Raw genomic sequence first — 22489 nt, forward strand, 5'->3', positions numbered from 1 at the left:
ACCCAATGTAATAACTTCGGAGTACAATCTTTTTGACAGATTTCAATCTCCTCTTCACATGCCTTGAGGCCACTATAACCCTATGTTATAAGACACAACAAAGACGAAAAATACACAACTCCCAGGCTACGCCTTCAAGAAGGAATCGCCGCATGTGCGCCGATGATGAAGAGTTCACCACATGGTTGAACTCAGGATTCTCATACCCAAAGCCAAGCTTCAATTAACCACCTTCAGCAAGAACACGGCGCAGGCACGCGTCGACATAGCCCGATCTGTGATCTTGTATTTCCATCGGAGTGCATAAACTCGTCGTTGCCTACTATACCATCCACCCTTAACCGTCTACCAACGCCTCGATAGCCGGATACCTCTGAAGAAGACAACGGAAGACAAAGACGTCTGATACGGCCCGCCTCCCACTATTACTGCACCACCTTCGATCCAACAACAACAGTCTAAACATGAGACCTCCACCAGAGCCACCGTGCATTACCTGCTGATAGCAGGCATGACTTGACGTCTCCACATAAGACGTTGTGCATAACATCCGTCGGTAGCGCATCCATCGGTGGCTTCACCTGTCGGCGACATGCATTGCTTGACAACTCCGGAAGAGGCACATGTGTCACCCACCGAGCCACATCAAACCCATACCGCCACCACCTCGAGATCCAGACTCTAAGTCGCCCACACGACCTCAGAGTCCGCCACCGTTGATGAAGAGGGGCCGCCACCCCGATTCCGGACGCTACAGGGAGCACCCACCATCCCCCCAGCCGTTGTCGTCGCCCATACAATGGCAACCAACGCCGCGATCTCGCATCAAGGGCCATCGACGCCGGAGGAAGCTCCAGCTGCCACGCGTGTGCTGCGACAAGCTCGGAAATGGGGTCCCAAGATCCGCCACAAGGGCCGCCACAAGGACCCACCACCTGGCCCATCATCCCTGGCAGAGGGGACGCTGCCACCACCATGACCGGATCCGGGCCAGACGCCGCCGCTGCCACCGCCACCGGTCACGCCTAGCCCCACACCTCCATCCACTGGCCACGCCCATCCGATCGCTACGCCACGCCTAGCCGAACTCCACCCTCGCCGTCAAGCGCCGCCGCTGGAAGCGGCCACGCCGCCGTGCCCTGAATCAGCATGACGCCACCGCTGAAGTCGTCTTCCCGCGCCACGCGACATCGAGCAAGGAGAAGAAAGATCCCCGTCACCACCTATGCCGACCGGATGGGCGCGCGCACCGGCGGTGACGAGGGATGGAGCTGGAGGAGGAGGCCTAGCCCCGGCAGTTAGGTTTGCGCCCTCGCTCGCTCTAAGGAGCGCCGCGAGGTGGTACGAGGTTAGCAAGCTACTTGTCCCTGGATCAGGTGCACGTCTAAAATGGAAGATATTTTCACTTCCCAGTCTCTGCACCAACTAGGATGCACATAACCATTTTAGTACGAGTACCATGATAAACATGGTCCTCAATTTTTTTTAAATGAGTATCAAGATATTTCTTCATGAGTGGTTTCACCACACACCAAGCTTGATTCTTAATAAATGGGAGAAAATCACTGTGCATCACTTGTCAATTCTAGGAATTGAACTCGGGTTGTTAGGCTGCACAAGCGCATGCCAGCCACTGAGCCAAGACTCCTTTTGCACAGATCTCAACCTGGAGCCAAGACTCCTTTTGCACAGATCTCAACCTGGAGCGACAAACTCGCTTAGGCAGGTGCTGGTAGCTAGTAGGCCTTGCTCCTATCATCCAACGTTGATCATGGTTCGACCACAGGTGGGTTTACATTTCGGTTCGGGTAGCTCTCTCCCTAGCTCATTGCTTGTCGAAACGACTGTTCGAAACCTACTACTACCAGCGGTTCGATTACTGAACCCAAAAGTCCAACAACTGTATGGACCAAACTTGCGCTCTAAAACCAGCTTCAGCTGATCTTCGAAGAGGCTGTCACTTGGTAAGCAAGCGGGGCTGAGAGTAAGAGGCGCTGCTAGTTTGAGGTTTGCACTAATCTTGTGTCTACGGTAGATGAGTGTTTTCGTCGAGTAGAGGTTTTAGGGCGTGGAAAGCCAAGGATCTGACCACTACCGGGTTATAGACAAGCACGTATGCCACCTCGGCACCCTCCAGTGTCCAATATGGCAGTTTCGCCGCAGGTCTCAACCTGGATCGCCGAACTCGCTTAGGCAGGTTCTGGCTGGTAGTATGCCTCACTCCCTCCTATCATCTTGCATGTATCTACCTGTGATGGCTTCCCCGGGAGCGATGAGCGTTTCTCTAAAACCCTGATGCTCACCAATGCTCGCTGCATCCTAGGCATTTTGTACTGTATATTCTTTTCGCTGCCAGGTGCCAGCGAACATTGATACTCACTGCATCCTAGCTAGACACCGTATATCTGTCAATTCCTCTTAAATTACTGGAAAAAAAAGATGGATAACACCTACTATACTCCAGCGGTTTGATTACTGAACCAGAAGACAAAAAGCTGTAACCAAGCTTAAACTACTCCACGCGCTTAGCAGCATGTGCAAGGCACTTCACATGACTCCACGCACTTTCCGGCAGCGGTTTGCACTGAGGCGGCACATTCACCGAAACTACGTACACACACACTCTGCTAACTACTCCCTCTTTCCATAATGTTTTTTGACACTAATGTAGTGTCGAAAAATGTCTTATATTAAGTAACGGAGGAAGTAAATTAATACCCATACTAACACAAGTGCATATAGAGCTGCCTTGGTATGGGTATGCATTTCTGATAAGCGTGGAGTTTTTCTCTTAGTTGCAAGCTTTATTCTTTTGGTTGTCTAGTTGCTGATGCCTGAATGTTATAGTAGGACATCTGGGGGCTGGATGGAATCTGAAGAATACTTGATCTGTTTTATTGGTTTTCTTTCATGCAATGAAATGAAATTGGGGGCATGCCCCTCAATTCAAAATATATATATATATATATATATAGAGCTGCCTTAGCACACCAAGCATACAGCTGTTAAGTATTGATCCAAACAAAAAATATATATACAAGTCATAGAGATGCGTACGGCTCTTCAGTAAAAAAATGAACACACACAAGGACTGAGCATAGAGTTGCTGTCTTGATGCAATTACCAAGGTCCGATCCAGCACCCAAACTTCAGCAAGCAAGATCCCATCACGCACCTCGCCCTCGTCTGCCTACCAGTCTTCCTCCCAGCACCTTCAACCCAACACCTACGTATTGAGAGGCGGCGGCCATGGCGACCCTCGGTGGCATGCTGGCCGCTGCCATCCTCAAGGTGGTGGGCGACCAGATTGGTTCTCTGATCGGGGGTCAGATCGCGCTGCAGATGAACTTGAACAACGACCTGAAGAAGATGAAGATGGCGCTGGAGAGTGTCGATGCCGTGCTCGAAGATGCCGAGAGGCGGTCCATCACGGATAAATCGACACGTCTTTGGCTAAAGCGGCTCAAGGACTTCATGTATGTCATCCCGGACATGATTGATGAGTTCGAAGCAGACACACAAGCCATCACCCAGCCATCTGCGCGCAAGGTATGCATTTGTGCAGTAAATTGATGCAGTTATTTAATTTCTGAGTATGCTACTCTTCTCTTTTTGAGAAACAAGTGCTTTACGTCTGCTGCATCCAGATTGCGGTAGCTTGCTTGGCTACAAAATGAGCTGCCATATAGGTATTCGAAAAACAATTTGGAAAGATTTAGTTAAACTTACTGAGCTATTGAATCTGCTAGTAGATTGTTTGGCTTGATCTTGGATCTATGATTGTCCACATCTTCACCAACAGTTTTTTCCACAAATGATGGATTTTATCGACTCAAAATGAAATATCAAGCGGACACAAACACAATAAGCACACACTCTGCCTGTTCATAGCTAGGATACACACAGCTAATAAACACACCGACATCTTTACAATACTTGGTATCTGTTATCCAGTCTCCAAAATAATAATTTGGGCACCAGATCCTTGGATGAACTAGACATGGTTTTGGCAGGCCTCAGCCTTCGGGCTGAGCATATGAAATATCTCCATTTTGTTTTAGCTCCAGTTCTCAGCACATCATTAAAGGTGGCATTCGTCTTCACCTTGGCAGTTACAGTCGGAGGTTCTTAGAAATAACAGGATGTGCCTCTTAATGTATTAACAAAATTTTCTGTTGGCTGAATGCTTTTGTAATATCCTACTATACTAAACTGCTGGGTGCTGGCCATTTTGTATTTTACTAACAAAGCAACTGTCTTGCAGTTCTCCTTCAAAAAATATTTGGCGTTCATGATCCCTTGTCTCACAATTGGCCCCAACATTACAATGGCCAATAGGATGAAGAACATGAGGGATGACCTGAAGGTCATAACAGATCAACACAAGGAATTCAAGTTAACAGATCGCACTAATGCCAATGAGCCAAAGGTGACTGATATACGGGAAACATCATCAACCCTGGAGACACAAATCATTGGGAGGACTGAGGAGAGAGATATAATATTGGCTTCTTTATCTGAGAGCATGACAAAGGATATCACAATCCTTCCTATATATGGCATTGGAGGCCTTGGCAAGACAACCATGGCAAAAATGGTTTACAATAGTTCCCAATTCAATGAATACTCTCAAGTGTGGGTTTACGTGTCTCAGACATTTGATTTGATCAAAATTGGGAACTCTATAATATCACAGCTATCAGAGAAAGATAAAGAGAGTGGGTACACTGGAAAGCAGATGATCCGTAATTCCCTTGAAAAGCTCCTTGCCAACAAGAAGATTCTGATTGTTTTAGATGACCTGTGGGAAGACGACATATCTCAGTTGGAAGAACTGAAAGATATGTTAAAAGTTGGGGAGAGCAATAAGGTGGTTGTTATAGCAACCACACGGAGTGAAGGTATTGCAAAGAAGATGTCTACCATCCAACCATATAAATTAGCACCCTTGACTGATGATATGTGTTGGTCTATTATAAAGCAAAAGAGTGCATTTGAATCTAGAGGTGACAAAGAACAATTGGTGGAAATAGGCAAGGTCATTGCAATGAAGTGTGCGGGTGTGGCTTTAGCAGCTAAATCACTTGGACACACGCTGCAATCTATGAAGTCTGGTCAATGGGAATCAGTGAGAGATAGTAATATCTGGACTGCACCTTCTTTGGAAGATACATCTTCTACACAAGTTCTTGCATCTCTGAAGTTGAGCTATAGTGTTTTGCCTTCGTATCTGAAGCTATGCTTTGCCTATTGTGCAATATTTCCAAAAGGTCACAAGATACTTAAAGATGATCTTGTTCGTCAGTGGGTTTCTCTTGGTTTCTCTTCCTGGGAACTCGGCGAGAGATACATTAGTCAGCTTTTGGGCCTTTCTTTTCTTGACCACTTCAAGTCATCATCGGTGAGTTTGTTCATACCTTTTACAATTTGTTTTGATTATTCTGTTGGAACTGGTGTAAGGTTACTCAAGTATAGTTGTGAAGCACACAAGCTGACAGATATTGACATTAAAATATAATTCTAAAATTGCCAAGAATGATTTGGAGTACATCACATAATCGTTGCTTACAGTGCAACTTTTCCAAATAACATCTTGGCAATATCTGAATGAATGATAACACCCCTAGAATATTCAGTTATTGGTTTTTACTGCAGAATCCTGTGGAGTAAAACAAAAGGTACACATTAGTAAGTACTCCCTCTGATCTAGTATAAAGTTGGACTAAAGCAGCGATAAGTAATATGGATTCAAGGGAGTAGTAAGGCCAACGGGGAAATCGTAATGTCCTGTTTTAGGAAATGCCCACCCCGAGGTCTTTAGTGTGCGATAGCGGAAAACGTCTTACCTCTCTCGAGGGACGTGGTTCACGTTATATGGAGAGGGGGACGCGACCCCAACGATCGGTACAGGAGGGCGATCAGAAGATCGTTACAGAGAGGGAATCTCGGATGAGATTACTGGAGAAGGAGGAAGGAGATAGAGATGGTTACAATTGTAATATGTTTAAACTAACAACCAAGATCTATCTCTATCCCTAGTACCAGCCGAACACCTCCTCCTGGATCGTGATGTAACGTTGTCTAACACCCTCCCTTAATCACAACTTCATCAAGTTGAGATTATGCTTGAAATCTTCAAAGCTTCTTGTAGGCAAGGGCTTTGTGAATCCATCTGCAAGTTGATCTCTGGAATGCACAAAGCGAATGTCAAGTTGTTTTTGAGCAACTCTTTCTCTGACAAAGTGAAAATCAATCTCTATGTGCTTTGTCCTGGCATGAAACACCGGATTTGTAGAGAGATATGTAGCACCAAGATTGTCACACCATAAGCAGGGAGCTTGCTTACTTTGTACACCAAGTTCCTTTAACATAGACTGAACCCATATTATTTCAGCTGTAGCGTTAGCCAATGCCTTGTACTCTGCCTCTGTACTAGACCTGGACACGGTGGCCTGTTTACGTGCACACCATGATATCAAATTTGGTCCAAAAAACACTGCAAAGCCACCAGTGGAGCGTCTGTCATCAAGACAGCCTGCCCAATCTGAGTCAGAGAATGCACTGATAAGAGTAAAAGGTGATTTGCTAAAGTTCAGTCCCAAGTTCAAAGTATGCTTCACATACCGAACTATACGTTTTGCAGCTGTCAAATGAACATTGGTAGGTGCATGAAGAAACTGACAGACTTTGTTAACAGCAAAAGACAGATCCGGTCTGGTAAGTGTAAGGTACTGAAGAGCTCCTACCAAACTCCTGTATTTCGTGCTGTCCTCTTGACTCAAAAGCTCACCTTCTGCAAGAGATAGTTTTTCTGAACTAGACAATGGAGTGAGGCAAGGCTTGCATCCCTGTAACCCAGCCTTCTTAACCAAATCAGTGGCATATTTTTCTTGAGAGAGCAGAAGTCCATCTTTGTGCTTCTTCACCTCAATCCCAAGAAAATAGTGCAAGTCACCAAGGTCTTTTAGAGCAAATTCTGCACTTAGATCCTTAAGAAGTCCTCTGATAGCTTCATTAGATGAGCTGGTTACAATAATATCATCAACATATATGAGAACAAATATGCATGTGTTGGACTTGTTGTAGATGAACAATGATGTGTCAGATTTAGAGGGAATAAAACCAAGTGCTTGCATTTTGTGACAGAGACGAGCATACCATGCCCTTGGAGCCTGTTTCAACCCATATAGTGCCTTATCAAGCTTGCATACATATGAAGGAGCATTCTTACTCTCAAACCCAGGAGGTTGTTTCATGTACACTTCCTCTTCCAGAACACCATGGAGAAACGCGTTCTGAACATCAAGCTTTCTGAGACTCCATCCTCTGGAAACAGCAATAGATAGGACAAGACGAATGGTGGCAGCCTTTACCACCGGACTAAATGTGTCCTCATAGTCTATACCATATCTCTGTTTAAAATCTTTTGCTACTAGCCTAGCCTTATAACGATCAATAGTTCCATCAGCTTTTCTTTTAATCCTGAAAACCCACTTGCAATCAATTAAATTTTTACCTTGTTGTGGGGGAACCAAATGCCATGTTTTGTTTTTCTTCAATGCCATATACTCTTCATTCATGGCTTTCTTCCACCTATCATCGCACAACGCTGCTTCAAGGGTGTTAGGTTCATCTGGTTCACCTGTGGAACAGACCATACCATACTTGGACATATGCTTGTAGTTGATAGGTTGAATGTTTCCTTGTTGAAGACGTGTGCGACGTGGCTGCTGAGCACTCATATCTGCTGCCACAGAGGATCCTGTAGTCCCCAAATCATTGGCTGGACCAGAACCCAATGAGGATTCGGCAGCAGTAGCAGCAGCGCCACCCAGCAGCGTTGGATTTTCTGCGGTTGAAATACGAGGCGGGACACCTGAAGCAGCCACAGAAGATCCTGCAGCTCCCATATCCACTTGAGTTTCTGCGCCGGTCGGATCTGCGCCTGGATCCACGCGGTTTTTCGCACCAGGGGCCACGCCAGAGGTGGTCGGACCCGCGCCAGGCCCCGTGCCCTCGCTTGACCACGTACCTGTGCGCCTCTTGTACGTCACCGGTTGGATGGAGTAGCGCGCAGCGCCTGGGCCATCTGGAGCTGGCCAAGTGGAGGACAGTGATTGGCGCGGAGCAAGGAAGCCGGCGCAGCCAGCGGACGAGGCCCGCGTGTCGCTGATGGGACCGGCACTGCGGGAATCAGGGGAGACCGCATGCTCGCCTGTGCCTGTGTTGGGCTCCGATCCCGGAGCTGATCTGATTCGCTGCTCCTGGGCGGATCCCGAGGAGAATCTGCCTCCTCTGGTGGGACACATAAGATATGGTCCATTTGAATTTTTTTCAGCAGCAATTTCTTCATGAATTTCTCCTGTATCATCAACACAAAGCTCATGCAGATCATTAGATGAGTTAGTCACTAATTGATCATCAATATTTTGCCCCCCTTGATCAAAACTAGTGAGATGGGAAGGTAAAAGGAGGATTTCTTTGCGAAGAAGAGCGCCAGCATTGGGGTGAAGGTCAGCAAATGGGAATTTGGTTTCATCAAAGACGACGTCACGTGAGATGTAAACGCGACCAGTAGAGACATCTAGACATTTGACACCTTTATGCTGGGCGCTATATCCTAGGAAGACGCACTGTTTTGATTGAAACATGAGTTTGCGATTGTTGTAGGGACGGAGATTTGGCCAACATGCACACCCAAACACGCGAAGAGACTTGTAGTCTGGTTTTGTGTGAAGGAGGCGTTCTACCGGAGTTTCATTATGAATGACACGACTGGGTAGCATGTTGATAATGTGGACGGCAGTGAGGAATGCTTCATCCCAAAATTTGAGAGGCATGGAGGCTCCTGCCAAAAGAGCAAGGCCGACCTCTATGATGTGTCTATGCTTGCGTTCAGCTGAGCCGTTTTGTTGGTGAGCGTGTGGACATGATATGTGGTGAGAGATACCAAGATTTTGGAAGAAGGAGTTCAACTTTTCGTACTCCCCTCCCCAGTCTGATTGGACAGCAATTATTTTGCTATCAAACTTGCGTTCAACAAGAGCTTGGAAGTTTTGGAAAACTTGAAAGACATCTGATCTTCGTTTGAGAAGATAGATCCAAGAGAATTTACTGTAGTCATCAATAAAACTAACATAATACGTATGTCTACCAACAGAGTGTGGGGCTGGACCCCAAACATCAGAAAAAATAAGTTGGAGAGGTTTGGTAGAAACACTAGTAGAAACAGGGTATGGTAATTGATGACCTTTTGCTCGTTGACATGAATCATAAATTGTTTCAACATGACGCTCACCAACAAACGGGAGCTTATTTTTCCTAAGCAACTTGTCAACTAAAGGAAAGGAGGCATGTCCTAAACGATCGTGCATCGTGTGGACGTAAGCTTGATAGCACCACAAGCTTGTTTATTGAATCTTCTAAACTCTGGAATCAACGGATAGAGCCCTCGAACACATCTACCTCGATAGAGTATTTCCCTCGTTGCCTGATCCTTGATAAAAAAGAAATAAGGGTGAAACTCGAGAAAAACATGATTATTGATGGCAATTCGATGAACAGACAGAAGATTTTTATGTGCACTAGGGACATGCAAAATTTTTCTAAGATGTAGTTTACGTCTAGGGGTACGAAATATTGAGTGACCAACATGACATATACTCATACCTTATCCCCTAGCAGTGTGGATTTGATCCTTGCCGCGGTATTTTTCGTGCATGGTCACCTTCTCGAGTTCATTGGTGATGTGGTTCGTGGCCCCACTGTCGACGTACCAATTTGTGTCGACGCCGTAGGACCCATCAGCCGCCGCAGCAACCTTGTCATCGTCCTGGGAATCATCATCATCCTCATCATACCTGTACCAGCAATCCTTTGCTGTGTGGCCAGGTTTCCCGCAGATTTGGCATCGGGGAGTGTCGGGGCGCGTTCTGTTGCCGTTGCCACGACCGCGACGGCCGCGGCCTCTGCCGCCCGCGCGCTGAGGAGAAGAGCCGCGGTCACTGCCGCCGCCACCACCAAACCGTCCTTTGTTGCGAGGAGGGCCACGTGAACGGGAGCCGCCACCCCGCCCACGCGACGCCATGTTGGCGGAAGATTTGAAACCGCCGCCGCCGGACCCGTGGTAATGGGCCACGCGCTGGTCGAAGTTGGAGAGCATGGCGTAGAGTTCGTCGAGTGTGACGGGGGTCACACGAGCGTCGAGAGCAGACACCAGAGGCTGGTAATCGGCGTCTAGCCCGTGGATGATGTAGGAGACTAGTTCGTCATCCTGGATGGCCTTGCCCGCCGCGGCTAGTTCATCTGCAAAACCTCGCATGGCAGCAAAGTAAGAGGCAACCGAGAGATTACCCTTCTGCGCGTTGATGAGGGAGGTGCGGATGTTGTTGATGCGGCTCGCCGAGTGCGACGAGAACATGGCAGCGAGCATCGTCCAGAGCGCGCTCGCCGTGGTGACCGTGGTCACCGTCACCAGAACCTCCTTTGTGAGGTTGGCCAGCAGGAAGCCAAGGACCTGCTGGTCCTCCCGGACCCAGAGAGGGTGGAGAGGGTTGGATGATGAAGTCTCCTTGCCTTCTTTGGTGGTGATGAGGAGCTTCGCTGGCTCCGGTGTGGTGCCGTCGACGTAGCCATAGACGCCGGCGCCACGCAGTTGGGGGGTGATCTGCGTTCGCCATAGCATGTAGTTCGTGCGGGACAGCTTCTCCGTGACCTCACTATTGAGGTTTGAGGAGAAGGCACCGGAGGCGGAGGAGGAAGACATGGCTAGGCTTAGATGGATTCGACAGAAGCTTCAGATGGGAAAAGGAAGGCTCTGATACCATGTGCGATAGCGGAAAACGTCTTACCTCTCTCGAGGGACGTGGTTCACGTTATATGGAGAGGGGGACGCGACCCCAACGATCGGTACAGGAGGGCGATCAGAAGATCGTTACAGAGAGGGAATCTCGGATGAGATTACTTGGAGAAGGAGGAAGGAGATAGAGATGGTTACAATTGTAATATGTTTAAACTAACAACCAAGATCTATCTCTATCCCTAGTACCAGCCGAACACCTCCTCCTGGATCGTGATGTAACGTTGTCTAACATTTAGTTCCCATCCACATGTGACATATGCATTTTGCATAAACACAGTCTCTTGCTTACACATGCTATTGGGCTTACTGTGACTATGATTACTTGGTGCGACAAGTTAATATACACCAACATATTCTGGTTCACTATAGTAGTTATAGATACTCAGGACTAAAATAGCCATCCGATGCGGTTTTGGAAACCATCATGGAGAATCACCCCTGGTATACATGCAAACCAGGTAGTACCATCACAAAATACAGAACCCTTTCAGACATACTCCCTTCGCAACTTAATACTCCATCATGGAGTATAAGACATTTTTTGACATTGTTACAGTGCCAAAAATGTAGAGTATTTAACCAAAAACTACCACATTTCATAAAAATGTGTCCAGAAACTATCACTTTACAAATTTATGCCGAAAACTACCACTTTTTGATTAATCTTTGACTAAAAACTACCATGTCGCAAAAGTGCCCGATTCGTCTCTTCTAAACGCCTTTTCTGACAGGATGGGCCCACAAGTCAGGTTGACCCTCTTCTTCTTCCCCTCTACCCCTCTCTTTGGCATTTCTACAAACACCTCGTGTGCACCTGCAAGCCACCTCCGCCGCCGACCACTAACGGCACTCACTCACGCACGACGGCGCACATGCTCGCGGCGGCGGCGGCTACGCGCAGCTCACCTAGAGCATGGCCTCCGGCGCCTCTGCTCACGCCCACACGCGGCCGTCACGGCTTCTCTTGCTCGTTCCCGTTCCCTCTGCTGCTCGCGCTCAGCGTCGCAGCACGCGCCCATACACGTCCGGCGCGGCGGCTGCTGCTGCTCATTCCCGTCCCGCTGTTGCTTGTGGCCCGAGCTGGTGCTCTCGCTCATGCACGGCCGGTGTGGCGCTGCCAGTGCACGACTGGCGCGGCTGCTGCTTGTGCCCGTCGTGGCCGGCGCCGCTGCTGCCCATGCGCACCTCGGCCTCCACCACTCGGAGCTCCGAGCTGACTAGCAGCATGCCCGCATGGTCGGGGCCACCGTAGCTCGCGCCCATGCGCGGCCGATGCGGCTGCTGCTCGCGCGCGTCGCGACCGACGCCACTGCTGCCCAGGCGCACGTCGGCCTCCACCGCTCCGAGCTGACCCGACAGCCTCGGCCCGCACGCCGGCGCGCTCGTGCTTCACTGGCTTGGACATCAGTTAACGGCGGCGGCGGCGGGGGGAGTGGATAGGCTGGCTGGGAAGTGGACTAACGATGACAACACTTACATGCGGGCCAGGCCTGTCATAAGTGCGTTTAAAATGGATGAATGGGTCGATTTACAGACATGGTAGTTTTTAGTCAAAGATTAGAGAAAAAGTGGTAGTTTTCGGCATAAATTTATAAAGTGGTAGTTTTTGTGCACGTTTCCATGAATTGTGGTAGTTTTTTGTTAAATACTCCAAAAATGTACTATATTAAGTTGCCGAGATACTCACCAAAGAACAGATGCATCAGACTTCAGACGTGGTTATATCAACCAAGCCAATCGCTAGCCATCTTCCATCAGCCAAAAGTAATAATTGTGCGATTGCGGTAAACGTCTTGCCTTTCCTGGCAGACGTGTTGCGTGTTATATAGAGGGGCTGCGAGCCCAAATACGCGTACAAGTTGGTTTGGAGATTACATCTTGGGAAGGAAGAAAAGCTAGAGATAAGAAGATAAAGATTACAAGATACTTATCCAACTAACTACTTCCAACGGTGGTGAACTCCTCCTTGTACACGCAATGCATGCGCAACATTATCATGTTTGACACCCTCCCTTAATCACAACTTCATTAGGTTGAGATTATGCTTGAAGTTTTCAAAACTTCTTGTAGGCAGAGCTTTGCTAAAGCCATCAGCAACTTGGTCTTGAGAATGAATAAACCGAATATCCAGAAGCTTGTTTGCAACTCTTTCTCGAACAAAGTGAAAGTCAATTTCAATATGCTTGGTCCTAGCATGAAAGACTGGATTTGCTGACAAATAGGTAGCACCTAGATTATGACACCACAAACATGGAGCTCTAGTGCTTTTTATACCTAGTTCCTTTAAAATTGACTGCACCCATATGATCTCTGCTGTTGCATTAGCCAATGCTTTGTATTCTGCCTCTGTACTGGATCTTGAAACTATGGCTTGCTTTCTTGCACTTCAAGATATCAAATTTGGTCCAAAGAATACCGCAAAACCACCAGTCGAGCGTCTATCATCTAGACACCCGGCCCAGTCTGAGTCAGAAAAGGCACTGACAAGTGCAGAAGATGACTTGCTGAAGTTTAGACCAATGTTCAACGTATTTTTCACATATCTTACTACACATTTTGCAGCAGTCATGTGAACAGTGGTAGGTGCATGAAGAAACTGACATACTTTATTGACAGCAAAAGAAATATCTGGTCTAGTCAATGTTAAGTATTGAAGTGCACCTACCAGACTCCTGTATTTTGTACTATTTTCTGAATTCAGAGGCTCTCCTTCAACAAGAGACAATTTTTCTGTGCTAGACAAAGGAGTAGGTGCAGACTTACAATTTTGCAAACCAGCCTTTTTTACCAAGTCTGTTGCATACTTTTCTTGAGAGAGGTGTAGACCATCCTTGTGTTGCTTGACCTCAATACCAAGAAAGTAGTGTAGATCTCCTAGATCCTTTAAGGCAAACTCTGCACTTAAATCCTTCAACAGTGTTGTTATTGCTTCATCACATGAACTTGTTACAATTATATCATCAACATAAATAAGGACAAATATGGATACTCTTGACTTGTTATAGATAAATAACGAAGTGTCAGACTTTGAAGGAACAAAACCAAGTGTTTGCATCTTTTTACTGAGGCGAGAATACCATGCTCTTGGGGCCTGTTTTAGTCCATACAACGCCTTGTCAAGTTTGCACACATGAAGTGGTGCCTGTGCATTTACAAACCCAGGAGGTTGTTTCATGTAAACCTCTTCTTCCAGAACACCATGGAGGAACGTGTTCTGAACATCTAGCTGTCGTAAACTCCATCCCCTAGACACAGCAATGGACAAGACAAGGCATATGGTAGCAGCTTTAACAACTGGACTAAATGTGTCCTCATAGTCAATACCATACCTTTGTTTGAACCCCTTTGCAACGAGTCTGGCTTTATAACGATCAATGGTTCCATCAGCTTTTCTTTTTATCCTAAAGACCCACTTACAGTCAATAAGATTTTTACCTTTTCTTGAAGGGACCAAGTGCCATGTTTTATTTTTTTCTTAGTGCCACAATTTCATCATTCATTGCCTTTCTCCAATTAGCATCACCAAGTGCTTCTTCAAGAGTGTTAGGTTCTCCTGGTTCACCTGTTGAACAAATCATCCCATGTTTTGTAATATGTTTATAATCAACAGGTTCTATTTTGCCTTGCTGTAGCCGTGTGCGGCGTGGAGCAGTAGCAGGAGCCGCTACAGAGAGCCCCGACGCAGAGGATCCCACGCCTGGATCTGGCTGATCTCCCCCCGATCCCAAGGAGGATCCTGACACGGCTCCAGAATCGGTAGTGTCGGCGGCGTCAGGTTGGTCGGGATCTTCTGCGGTCCCCGCTGCGACGCAAGCGGCAAACCAGCCACAGAGGATCTGGGCCGAGCCGCGTCATCATTGCCTCGTGATTGCCTGGGCCCGGCCTCGTCCGGATCTGTCCTCGCCTCAGCCCGGTGAGTCGCTGCCCGCCGCTTGTAGACGACTGGTTGGGCCTCAGGCCACGCACGGCCCAGGCCAGCACCAGCCTGCCATCTGCTGGACGGTGATTGGTGTGGACGAGGGGAGTCGTCGCGGCCATCCAGATTCTGCCGCGTGGCTGACGCGGGCGGCTCAGCGTGCCCACCTGCAGCTGTCAGAGCTGTCACGGCAGGATCGCTGCGGGGCACCGATCCCAAGGTGGATTCGCTGCACGGCAGCTCCTGGGCAGATCCCAAGGGAGATTTGCTCCCCAGCTCACGGCACATAAAATATGGATCTGCTGCCGTATTTTCTTTGCTATTTTCGATGATTTATTCACGAATTCTTCCTGCATCACCACAAGACTCATAAAGGCTATTAGTAGTAGGGTTAGGGTTAGTCATATGATCATCACAATTATTAATGCCCCCTTGATCATAGCCAGAGAGGTGAGGTGGTAAAAGCAAGATTTCCTTGTGTAAGAGAGCTCCGGCATTAGGATGTAGATTGGCGAAAGAAAATTTGGTCTCATCGAACACGACATCGCGTGAGATGTAAACCCTTCCGGTGGAGATGTCAAGGCACTTGACGCCTTTGTGCTGGGCACTATAGCCAAGAAATGCACATTGTTTGGACCTATACATAAGCTTGCGGCTATTGTACGGACGAAGATTTGGCCAACAGGCACAACCAAAAACACGGAGAGATGTGTAGTCTGGTTTGACATGGAGGAGGCGTTCCATAGGTGTTTCATTATTGATGACACGGCTAGGAAGCATGTTGATGATATGGACAGCTGTAAGAAATGCCTCGTCCCAAAATTTGAGGGGCATGGACGCCCCTGCTAGAAGAGCCAAACCGACCTCAACTATGTGCCTATGCTTGCGTTCTGCCGACCCGTTTTGTTGGTGAGCGTGTGGGCATGACACATGGTGGGATATGCCTATGTTTTGGAAGAAGGAATTGAGTTTCTCGTATTCCCCTCCCCAATCGGATTGGACAGCTAGGATTTTGCTGTCAAACTTCCTTTCAACAAGTGCTTGGAAGTTTTTAAACACTTGAAACACATCGGACCTTTTTTAAGAAGATAGATCCATGAGAACTTGCTATAGTCATCGATGAAACTCACATAGTAGGTGTGTCTACCAACAGAGGAGGGAGCAGGCCCCCACACATCAGAGAAAATCAGTTGCAAAGGCTTAGTGGAGACACTAGTAGATATGGGATATGGTAATTGATGACTTTTAGCACACTGACATGAATCACAAATAGTTTCAATATTTCGCTCACCAACAAACGGGAGCTTATTTTTCCTAAGTAACTTTTCAACTAGAGAAAAGGAGGCATGTCCTAGACGATCGTGCCACCGTGTGGACGAAAGCTTGATAGCACCACAAGCTTGTTTATTGAATCTTCTGAACTCCGGAATCAAAGGGTAGAGCCCTCAAACGCATCTACCTCGATAAAGCACTTTCCTCGTGGCCTGATCCTTGATCAAAAAGAAATAAGGGTGAAACTCGAGAAAAACATGATTGTCAATGGCGATTCTATGAACAGACAGAAGATTTTTGTGGGCACTTGGAACATGCAAAATTCTTTTGAGATGTATTTTGCGACTAGGGGTATTAATAATTGAATGACCAATGTGACGGATACCCATACCTTCACCACTGGCCGTATGGATTTGATCCTTGCCACGATACTTTTCCTTCATGGTGACCTTCTCAAGCTTGTTGGTGATGTGGTTGGTAGCACCACTATCGACATACCAGTTTGTGTCGATCCCATAGGAGCCATCGGCAGCGGCAGCAACTTTTTCTTCGTCTTGTGAGGAATCACCATCATCATCTTCGTAACGGTACCAACAGTCCCTCGCCGTGTGACCAGGTTTGCCACAAATTTGGCAGCGAGGGAGATCCGGACGCGATCTGTTGGAGCCGCCACCGCGGCGCCCTTTTGAGCTGCCAGAGCGTCCGCCACCGTGAGTGTTGTTGGAGTAGCCGCCGCCACCACCGCCACTGGACCTCCCCTTGCCACGAGAGGAGGAACGAGAGCGAGAGCCGCCACCGCGGCCTCTGGAGACAGAGTTGGCCGAGGACTTGAAGCCGCCGCCGCCGGAGCCGTGAAACTGCGCCATGCACTGATCAAAGTTACTAAGCATAGCGAAAAGCTCATCAAGGGTTACCGGAGTGACGCGGGCGTCCAAGGCGGAGACAAGGGGCTGATAGTCTTGGTCCAGCCCGTGGATGATGTAGGATATGAGCTCGTCATCTTGGATTGGTTTTCCCGCCGCGGCGAGCTCATCAGCAAGCCCTCTCATGGCGGCGAAGAAGGAGGACACCGATTGGTTGCCCTTCTGCGCGTTGATCAGCGCCGTGCGAATGTTGTTGACGCGGCTGAGGGACTGCGACGAGAACATGCTCGCCAGTGCCACCCAGAGTTCCCGCGCCGTGGTGATCGCGGTCACCGTGACGAGCACCTCCTTGGATAGGTGTTGGAGTAGATATCCAAGGACCTGCTGATCCTCCTTCACCCAGAGCGGATGGAGAGGATTCGGCCCCTCGGTTTCTTTCCCAGCGGCATCTTTGGTGACGTGGGTTTTGGCCGGCTCGGTCGACGTACCGTCGACGTAGTGGTAGACACCGGCGCCCCGCAGCTGTGGCGTGATCTGGGTCCGCCAGAGGATGTAGTTGGTGCGGGAGAGTTTCTCCGTGACTCCGCCGCTGAGGTTTGGCTGGGAGGAGGAGGAGGTGGAGGAAGACATGCTACGCACTTTGGTGGAGATGGGTAGCTAGGGTTTTGGGAAGAAGATAGCTCTGTATACCATGTGCGATTGCGGTAAACGTCTTGCCTTTCCTGGCAGACGTGTTGCGTGTTATATAGAGGGGTTGCGAGCCCAAATACGCGTACAAGTTGGTTAGGAGATTACATCTTGGGAAGGAAGGAAAGCTAGAGATAAGAAGATACAGATTACAAGATACTTATCCAACTAACTACTTCCAATGGTGGTGAACTCCTCCTTGTACACGCAATGCATGCGCAACATTATCATGTTTGACAATAATAATATTCCTGCTAGCGAGCTCACATTACAAAAGCATTGCTGTAATTCTTTTCACACAAAATGGTCAAATACATATTTTCTGTATAACTAAGAATAAGTTCGTACATATAACTGTAAGCATATATATCTTATGAAATCACTGATGTCCCATCTTTAGTGGACCATGGCAGCTATCACCGCCAGGTTTCGTCAAAATTGCTGGTAATGCATCTTATGTGATAGGTTGTTCCGTACTAGTGAGAGACTGAAAAATTGTGGTTCCTGCCGCCGGATCTGATGACACAGGCTGCCTGTTGCAGCTACCACCTGCCTGCATAGGGAGGTGTGGGAGACGATGAACTGTAACCCGCTCATCTTTCTCATTGATAGGCAAGGATGAAGGAAGGCGCAGCGGGGTTTTAGTTTTCCTACATTTTCTTGTTTTTGTGTGATTCTGTATTTTTTCCTTGTTCTGAATTTCCTTCCCCAGTTTCCTTGAATTCATATTTTTTTTGAAGTAAAATCATGTTTAACTGGCAGACACTGGCGCAAAAGAACCGTCCCGTCATCGAATATGATTTTGTAATGTTTTGTATGGGCTTGAAACTCAAAGTTCAGAATTGTCCAGTTTGGATCTTAAAGACCAAATCTAAACTTGGGAAGTAGCAGGGGACGAAAATAATATTTAGTATTTAATAAAGGAGTTGATGCATAAAATGGTTTAGACTTAAGGAATAAAGTCATAAATTGTATAAATATAAATAAATCCAAAAGTCTGACACTGCTGAATGATTTTGTTGCAGACTTTTGAGCTATATGATGAAGATGTTATATTGTTCACCATGCATGACCTGGTGCATGATTTAGCAAGATCGGTCATGGACGATGAAATTCTTTTTGTTGGCAAAAGCACTAATGCTGCAGAAAGCCGCTACCACTATGCATTGCTCGATGATTGTAACAAGCCTTTGGGATCGGACTTGTCCAAGATAAGAGCGTTGCGTTTTATGGATTGTGACAAATATGAACTTCATGATGCTGCATTTTCATCTGCCAAGTCTTTGCGTGTCTTGGACTTAAGTGAGTGCGCCATATATACGTTGGCGGATTGTATTGGTGAACTCAAGCAATTGAGATATCTTAATGCTCCAAGTGTCCAAGATGCAAAGATTCCAGACACTATCACCAAGCTCTCAAAATTGATTTATCTGAATCTTCATGGATCTCCTACAATCTTAGCATTACCAGAGGCAATTGGAGAAATTGAGAGTCTAATGTATCTTGATTTGTCAAGTTGTTCGGGAATCACAAAACTGCCAGAATCATTCAGGAGGCTACAAAAACTGGCGCATTTGGACTTATCAAATTGCTCTTCTGTGGGAGGAATATCAGTGTTCTTGGAGAGTCTCACACAGCTAGAGTATTTGAACTTATCATACTGCCCAAATATCGGAGATATACCAGAAGTTCTGAGCGGCCTATCCAAACTGCAGTATTTGAACTTATCAAACAGCTCATATCTTGAATGTGGTAAAGAAGCAGAATTTTTGGGTGCCCTCACCAAACTCGAGTATTTGAACTTATCTTCAAGGAAATGTGGACTCAAGAAGTTCCCTGAATCTTTGGGCGGATTCAGTCAACTCAAGTACTTAAACTTATCAGGTTGGCGATATATGAAAAAATTGCCAAGATTATTTGGGAGTCTGAAGAATCTGCTCCATCTTGACTTATCACATTGTTATATGGCTGATGGAGTACATGATGCTTTGGTCGGTTTTACCAGTCTGCAACATTTGAATTTACAATATACACAGCTCAGTTTGCTGCCAGATGATCTGACCAAGCTCCGGTATTTAAATCTCTCTAGACTAAGAAACATACCGCCAGTAGATTCCTTGGATGAACCGCACATAGATGAATTTGGTGTTCTCCTTGCAAAAACCTGGGACATTCTCCTCAACCAGATATGCAGAATTGATCTTTCAGAGCTAGAGCATTTGGACTTGTCTGGAAATTATGGTATGGAAGGAATACCTGAAAGTATTTGTAGCCTGACAAAACTTCACACATTGGACCTCTCGGGATGCACAGATTTGAAGAAAATACCTGAAAGTATATGTACAGTTGGTAGCTTGAAGTTTCTTTATTTAGAGAATTGTTACGATCTTCCAAAAATACCTCAACTCGGTAGCAGTGCAATATCGTTACCACACTTTGTGGTGCGTGCTGGTAATGATGGATCTAGCAGCAATCTTGTCCTGCTAAAGTCCACATATCCTTCTGAGCTGGAGATAACTAAACTTGAAAATGTGAAGTCCGCATGAGAGGCACATAGTATAAAATTAATGGAAAAGCAAAGCATTCGGGAGTTGAAACTGGAGTGGACTCAAGGTGTTGAGAGATTTGTGGATGACAAAATGTTGCTGGAAAAACTAGTGCCACCAAGGACATTGAGGAAGTTGGAGATAAGTGGTTATAACAGTGTCATCTTTCCAGGCTGGGTAGTGGGCCAACTACCAAACCTGAACTCACTGGTTCTCAGAGATATGGCAAATCTGGAAGAGTGGGACACTTCATACTCCACCGGTGAGGAGAACGTGTTAACAAGAGTGCAAATACATGGTTGTCCCATGCTAACGATGAAAGGGCCTCTGCCTAAAGCTAAGGAATGGGAGATAACATGCAGTGATAATGTGTTATCATCATGGGATGAGTGCATTGTGTCACACACCAGTCCTTCCTCCTCTTCTTCAGTAACTACTATGCTGTCAGTTAGAGACTGCAAGGGGCCTCTGCATGAGTGGAGGTTGCTTCGACACTTCCCCGGACTCCCTTCTTTGTCTATTGCCAATTGTGGCGATCTAACCGGCTCACCAGATATCATCCAACTACTATCCTCTTTGGAGGAACTATGGCTACAAGACGAAGACATGGAAGAACTGCCAATATGGTTGGGCGAGCTCCCATCCCTAAAGAAACTGATTATAATGGGTAGCCATGGTGTAAAGGAGTTGAATGAGAACATGAGGCAACTCACAAAGCTTGAAACGCTAGAACTGGAATTCTGCAATAGCATATCTGTAGTGCCACAGTGCCTAGGCGAATTGACCTCTCTCAAGAATCTTTGGATATCTAACAATGGAGTCTTGAGGTCGTTGCCGGCAAGCATACAACAACTCACCAGCCTCCAGGAAATAAAAATTATTAAGTGCGATGCATTAGAGCACGTGGTTGCTGAACCAGAGGAGGGAAAGATGAAGCTGGCTGACGACCAAGAAAGGGAATCTGCCCTGCCCACCTCTCTAAAGAGACTTTGTCTGAGTGGATGTGATGGTATCAAGTCTTTTCCTGAGGGAATACATCAACTCACTAACCTACAGGACCTAGAAATAACTAGGTGCTCTGGACTAAAGGAATGGTGTGAATTAGAGGAGACCAAGACCAAATTGGCTTGCATAGAAACGAAGGTATGTGTCCTGCCACGCCCTTTGTCATACTAATCTTATTTTGCAATGCTTCATCTTTCTTCTTTTACACTGGTAGCAGTCTTATTGGGTTCTTTCATGCATAAATGCAGAGATATTCGTCTGCTTTGCTTTGCAATTTCCGTTTTGTTTAAAACTGCCTTGTTTTGCAAAATATAACAATATACCACAAATACGAGTTGTGCAGTATATGCACCGTTAGTGTCTAGTGACAGTCTACTGCTACCAGTGTAAAGATGGACACAATAACCGTGCGCTATACTTGGGCAATTTTTTATTGATCTGAACAAAACATCTTCCTCGTGTATACAAAATCTGTAATTACCATTCGTATGAAATAGAACCGAATATGATCAAAGAATTTTCACCATTCATTTTGCAGTGGATTAGCTTCTAGACAGTGCATATACTGCACACCCAGGTTGCAAAATGAAGGGCCTGAATCACCCTGCAAGATTTTGTTCTGGATGATTCAAATTGACGATGTACTTGAAGGAGGACCACGTCAGGAGCAAGGGAATTGCGAGCTGTGGCGATGGGAAACTTGTTTGCAAGGTTGCAGCATGGAACTCTGAGGCTGCAGGTTATTACCTCCACTAGCTAGTGTTCTGTTCTACAGAATATCGAAGGTCTCAACCAAGTCCTTTGTACTTTGTGCTTAGTTTGCATAGTTTTGTATACTGCGTCGATCACTGTACTAGTTTTGTACTAGTAGTATGTTTCACCAGAGACACAGACACAGATGATTGTAGAACTTGTATGTTAGTGGCTTGTATTCATTCGGTCCTGGTGAGCGTGAATTCTTTATTTGGCCCTTTCTTAAAATTTACTTTCTTTTTTGCCCTAAAATTTTGTTTCTTCCCTTTTCGACCCTCAAACTTTATTTTGTTCCCTCCATGACATTTCCGTTAGTTTTCATACATAACGGTGTCAAGTCTAACATGAAAAGACCAGTTTACCCTGGTGCATTATGTGACCAAAATTTGTTAATTAATAACAAGTCAAAAGCATATCAGCGCAAGCGTGGGCGTGACTGCTTTGTCCGGCAGGCGTCCCACCACTGGTAGAAAAAGGGCCTATAGTCTCGGTTCGTAAGGGCCTTTAGTCCCGGTTCCTGAACCGGGACTAAAGTGTCGGTACTAATGCCCTGACCCTTTAGTCCCGGTTCAATCCAGAACCGGGA

At 46.7% G+C, this 22489-nt stretch overlaps 1 protein-coding gene across 1 annotated transcript; it reads left to right on the top strand.

Annotated features, from left to right (window-relative positions):
• The first annotated feature begins 1204 nt into the window (after positions 1-1204).
• On the top strand, positions 1205-22137 carry LOC123070491 (putative disease resistance protein RGA1). Its single transcript, XM_044493730.1, has 4 exons — positions 1205-3549; positions 4265-5401; positions 18625-21288; positions 21689-22137. Exons 1-3 carry the CDS (start codon positions 3250-3252, stop codon positions 20143-20145), a joined length of 2958 nt encoding a protein of 985 aa, XP_044349665.1. The 5' UTR covers positions 1205-3249; the 3' UTR covers positions 20146-21288; positions 21689-22137.
• The last annotated feature ends 352 nt before the right edge of the window (positions 22138-22489 follow it).

This window comes from Triticum aestivum, chromosome 1A (genome assembly GCF_018294505.1).
Source record: "Triticum aestivum cultivar Chinese Spring chromosome 1A, IWGSC CS RefSeq v2.1, whole genome shotgun sequence".
Lineage (NCBI taxonomy): Eukaryota > Viridiplantae > Streptophyta > Magnoliopsida > Poales > Poaceae > Triticum > Triticum aestivum.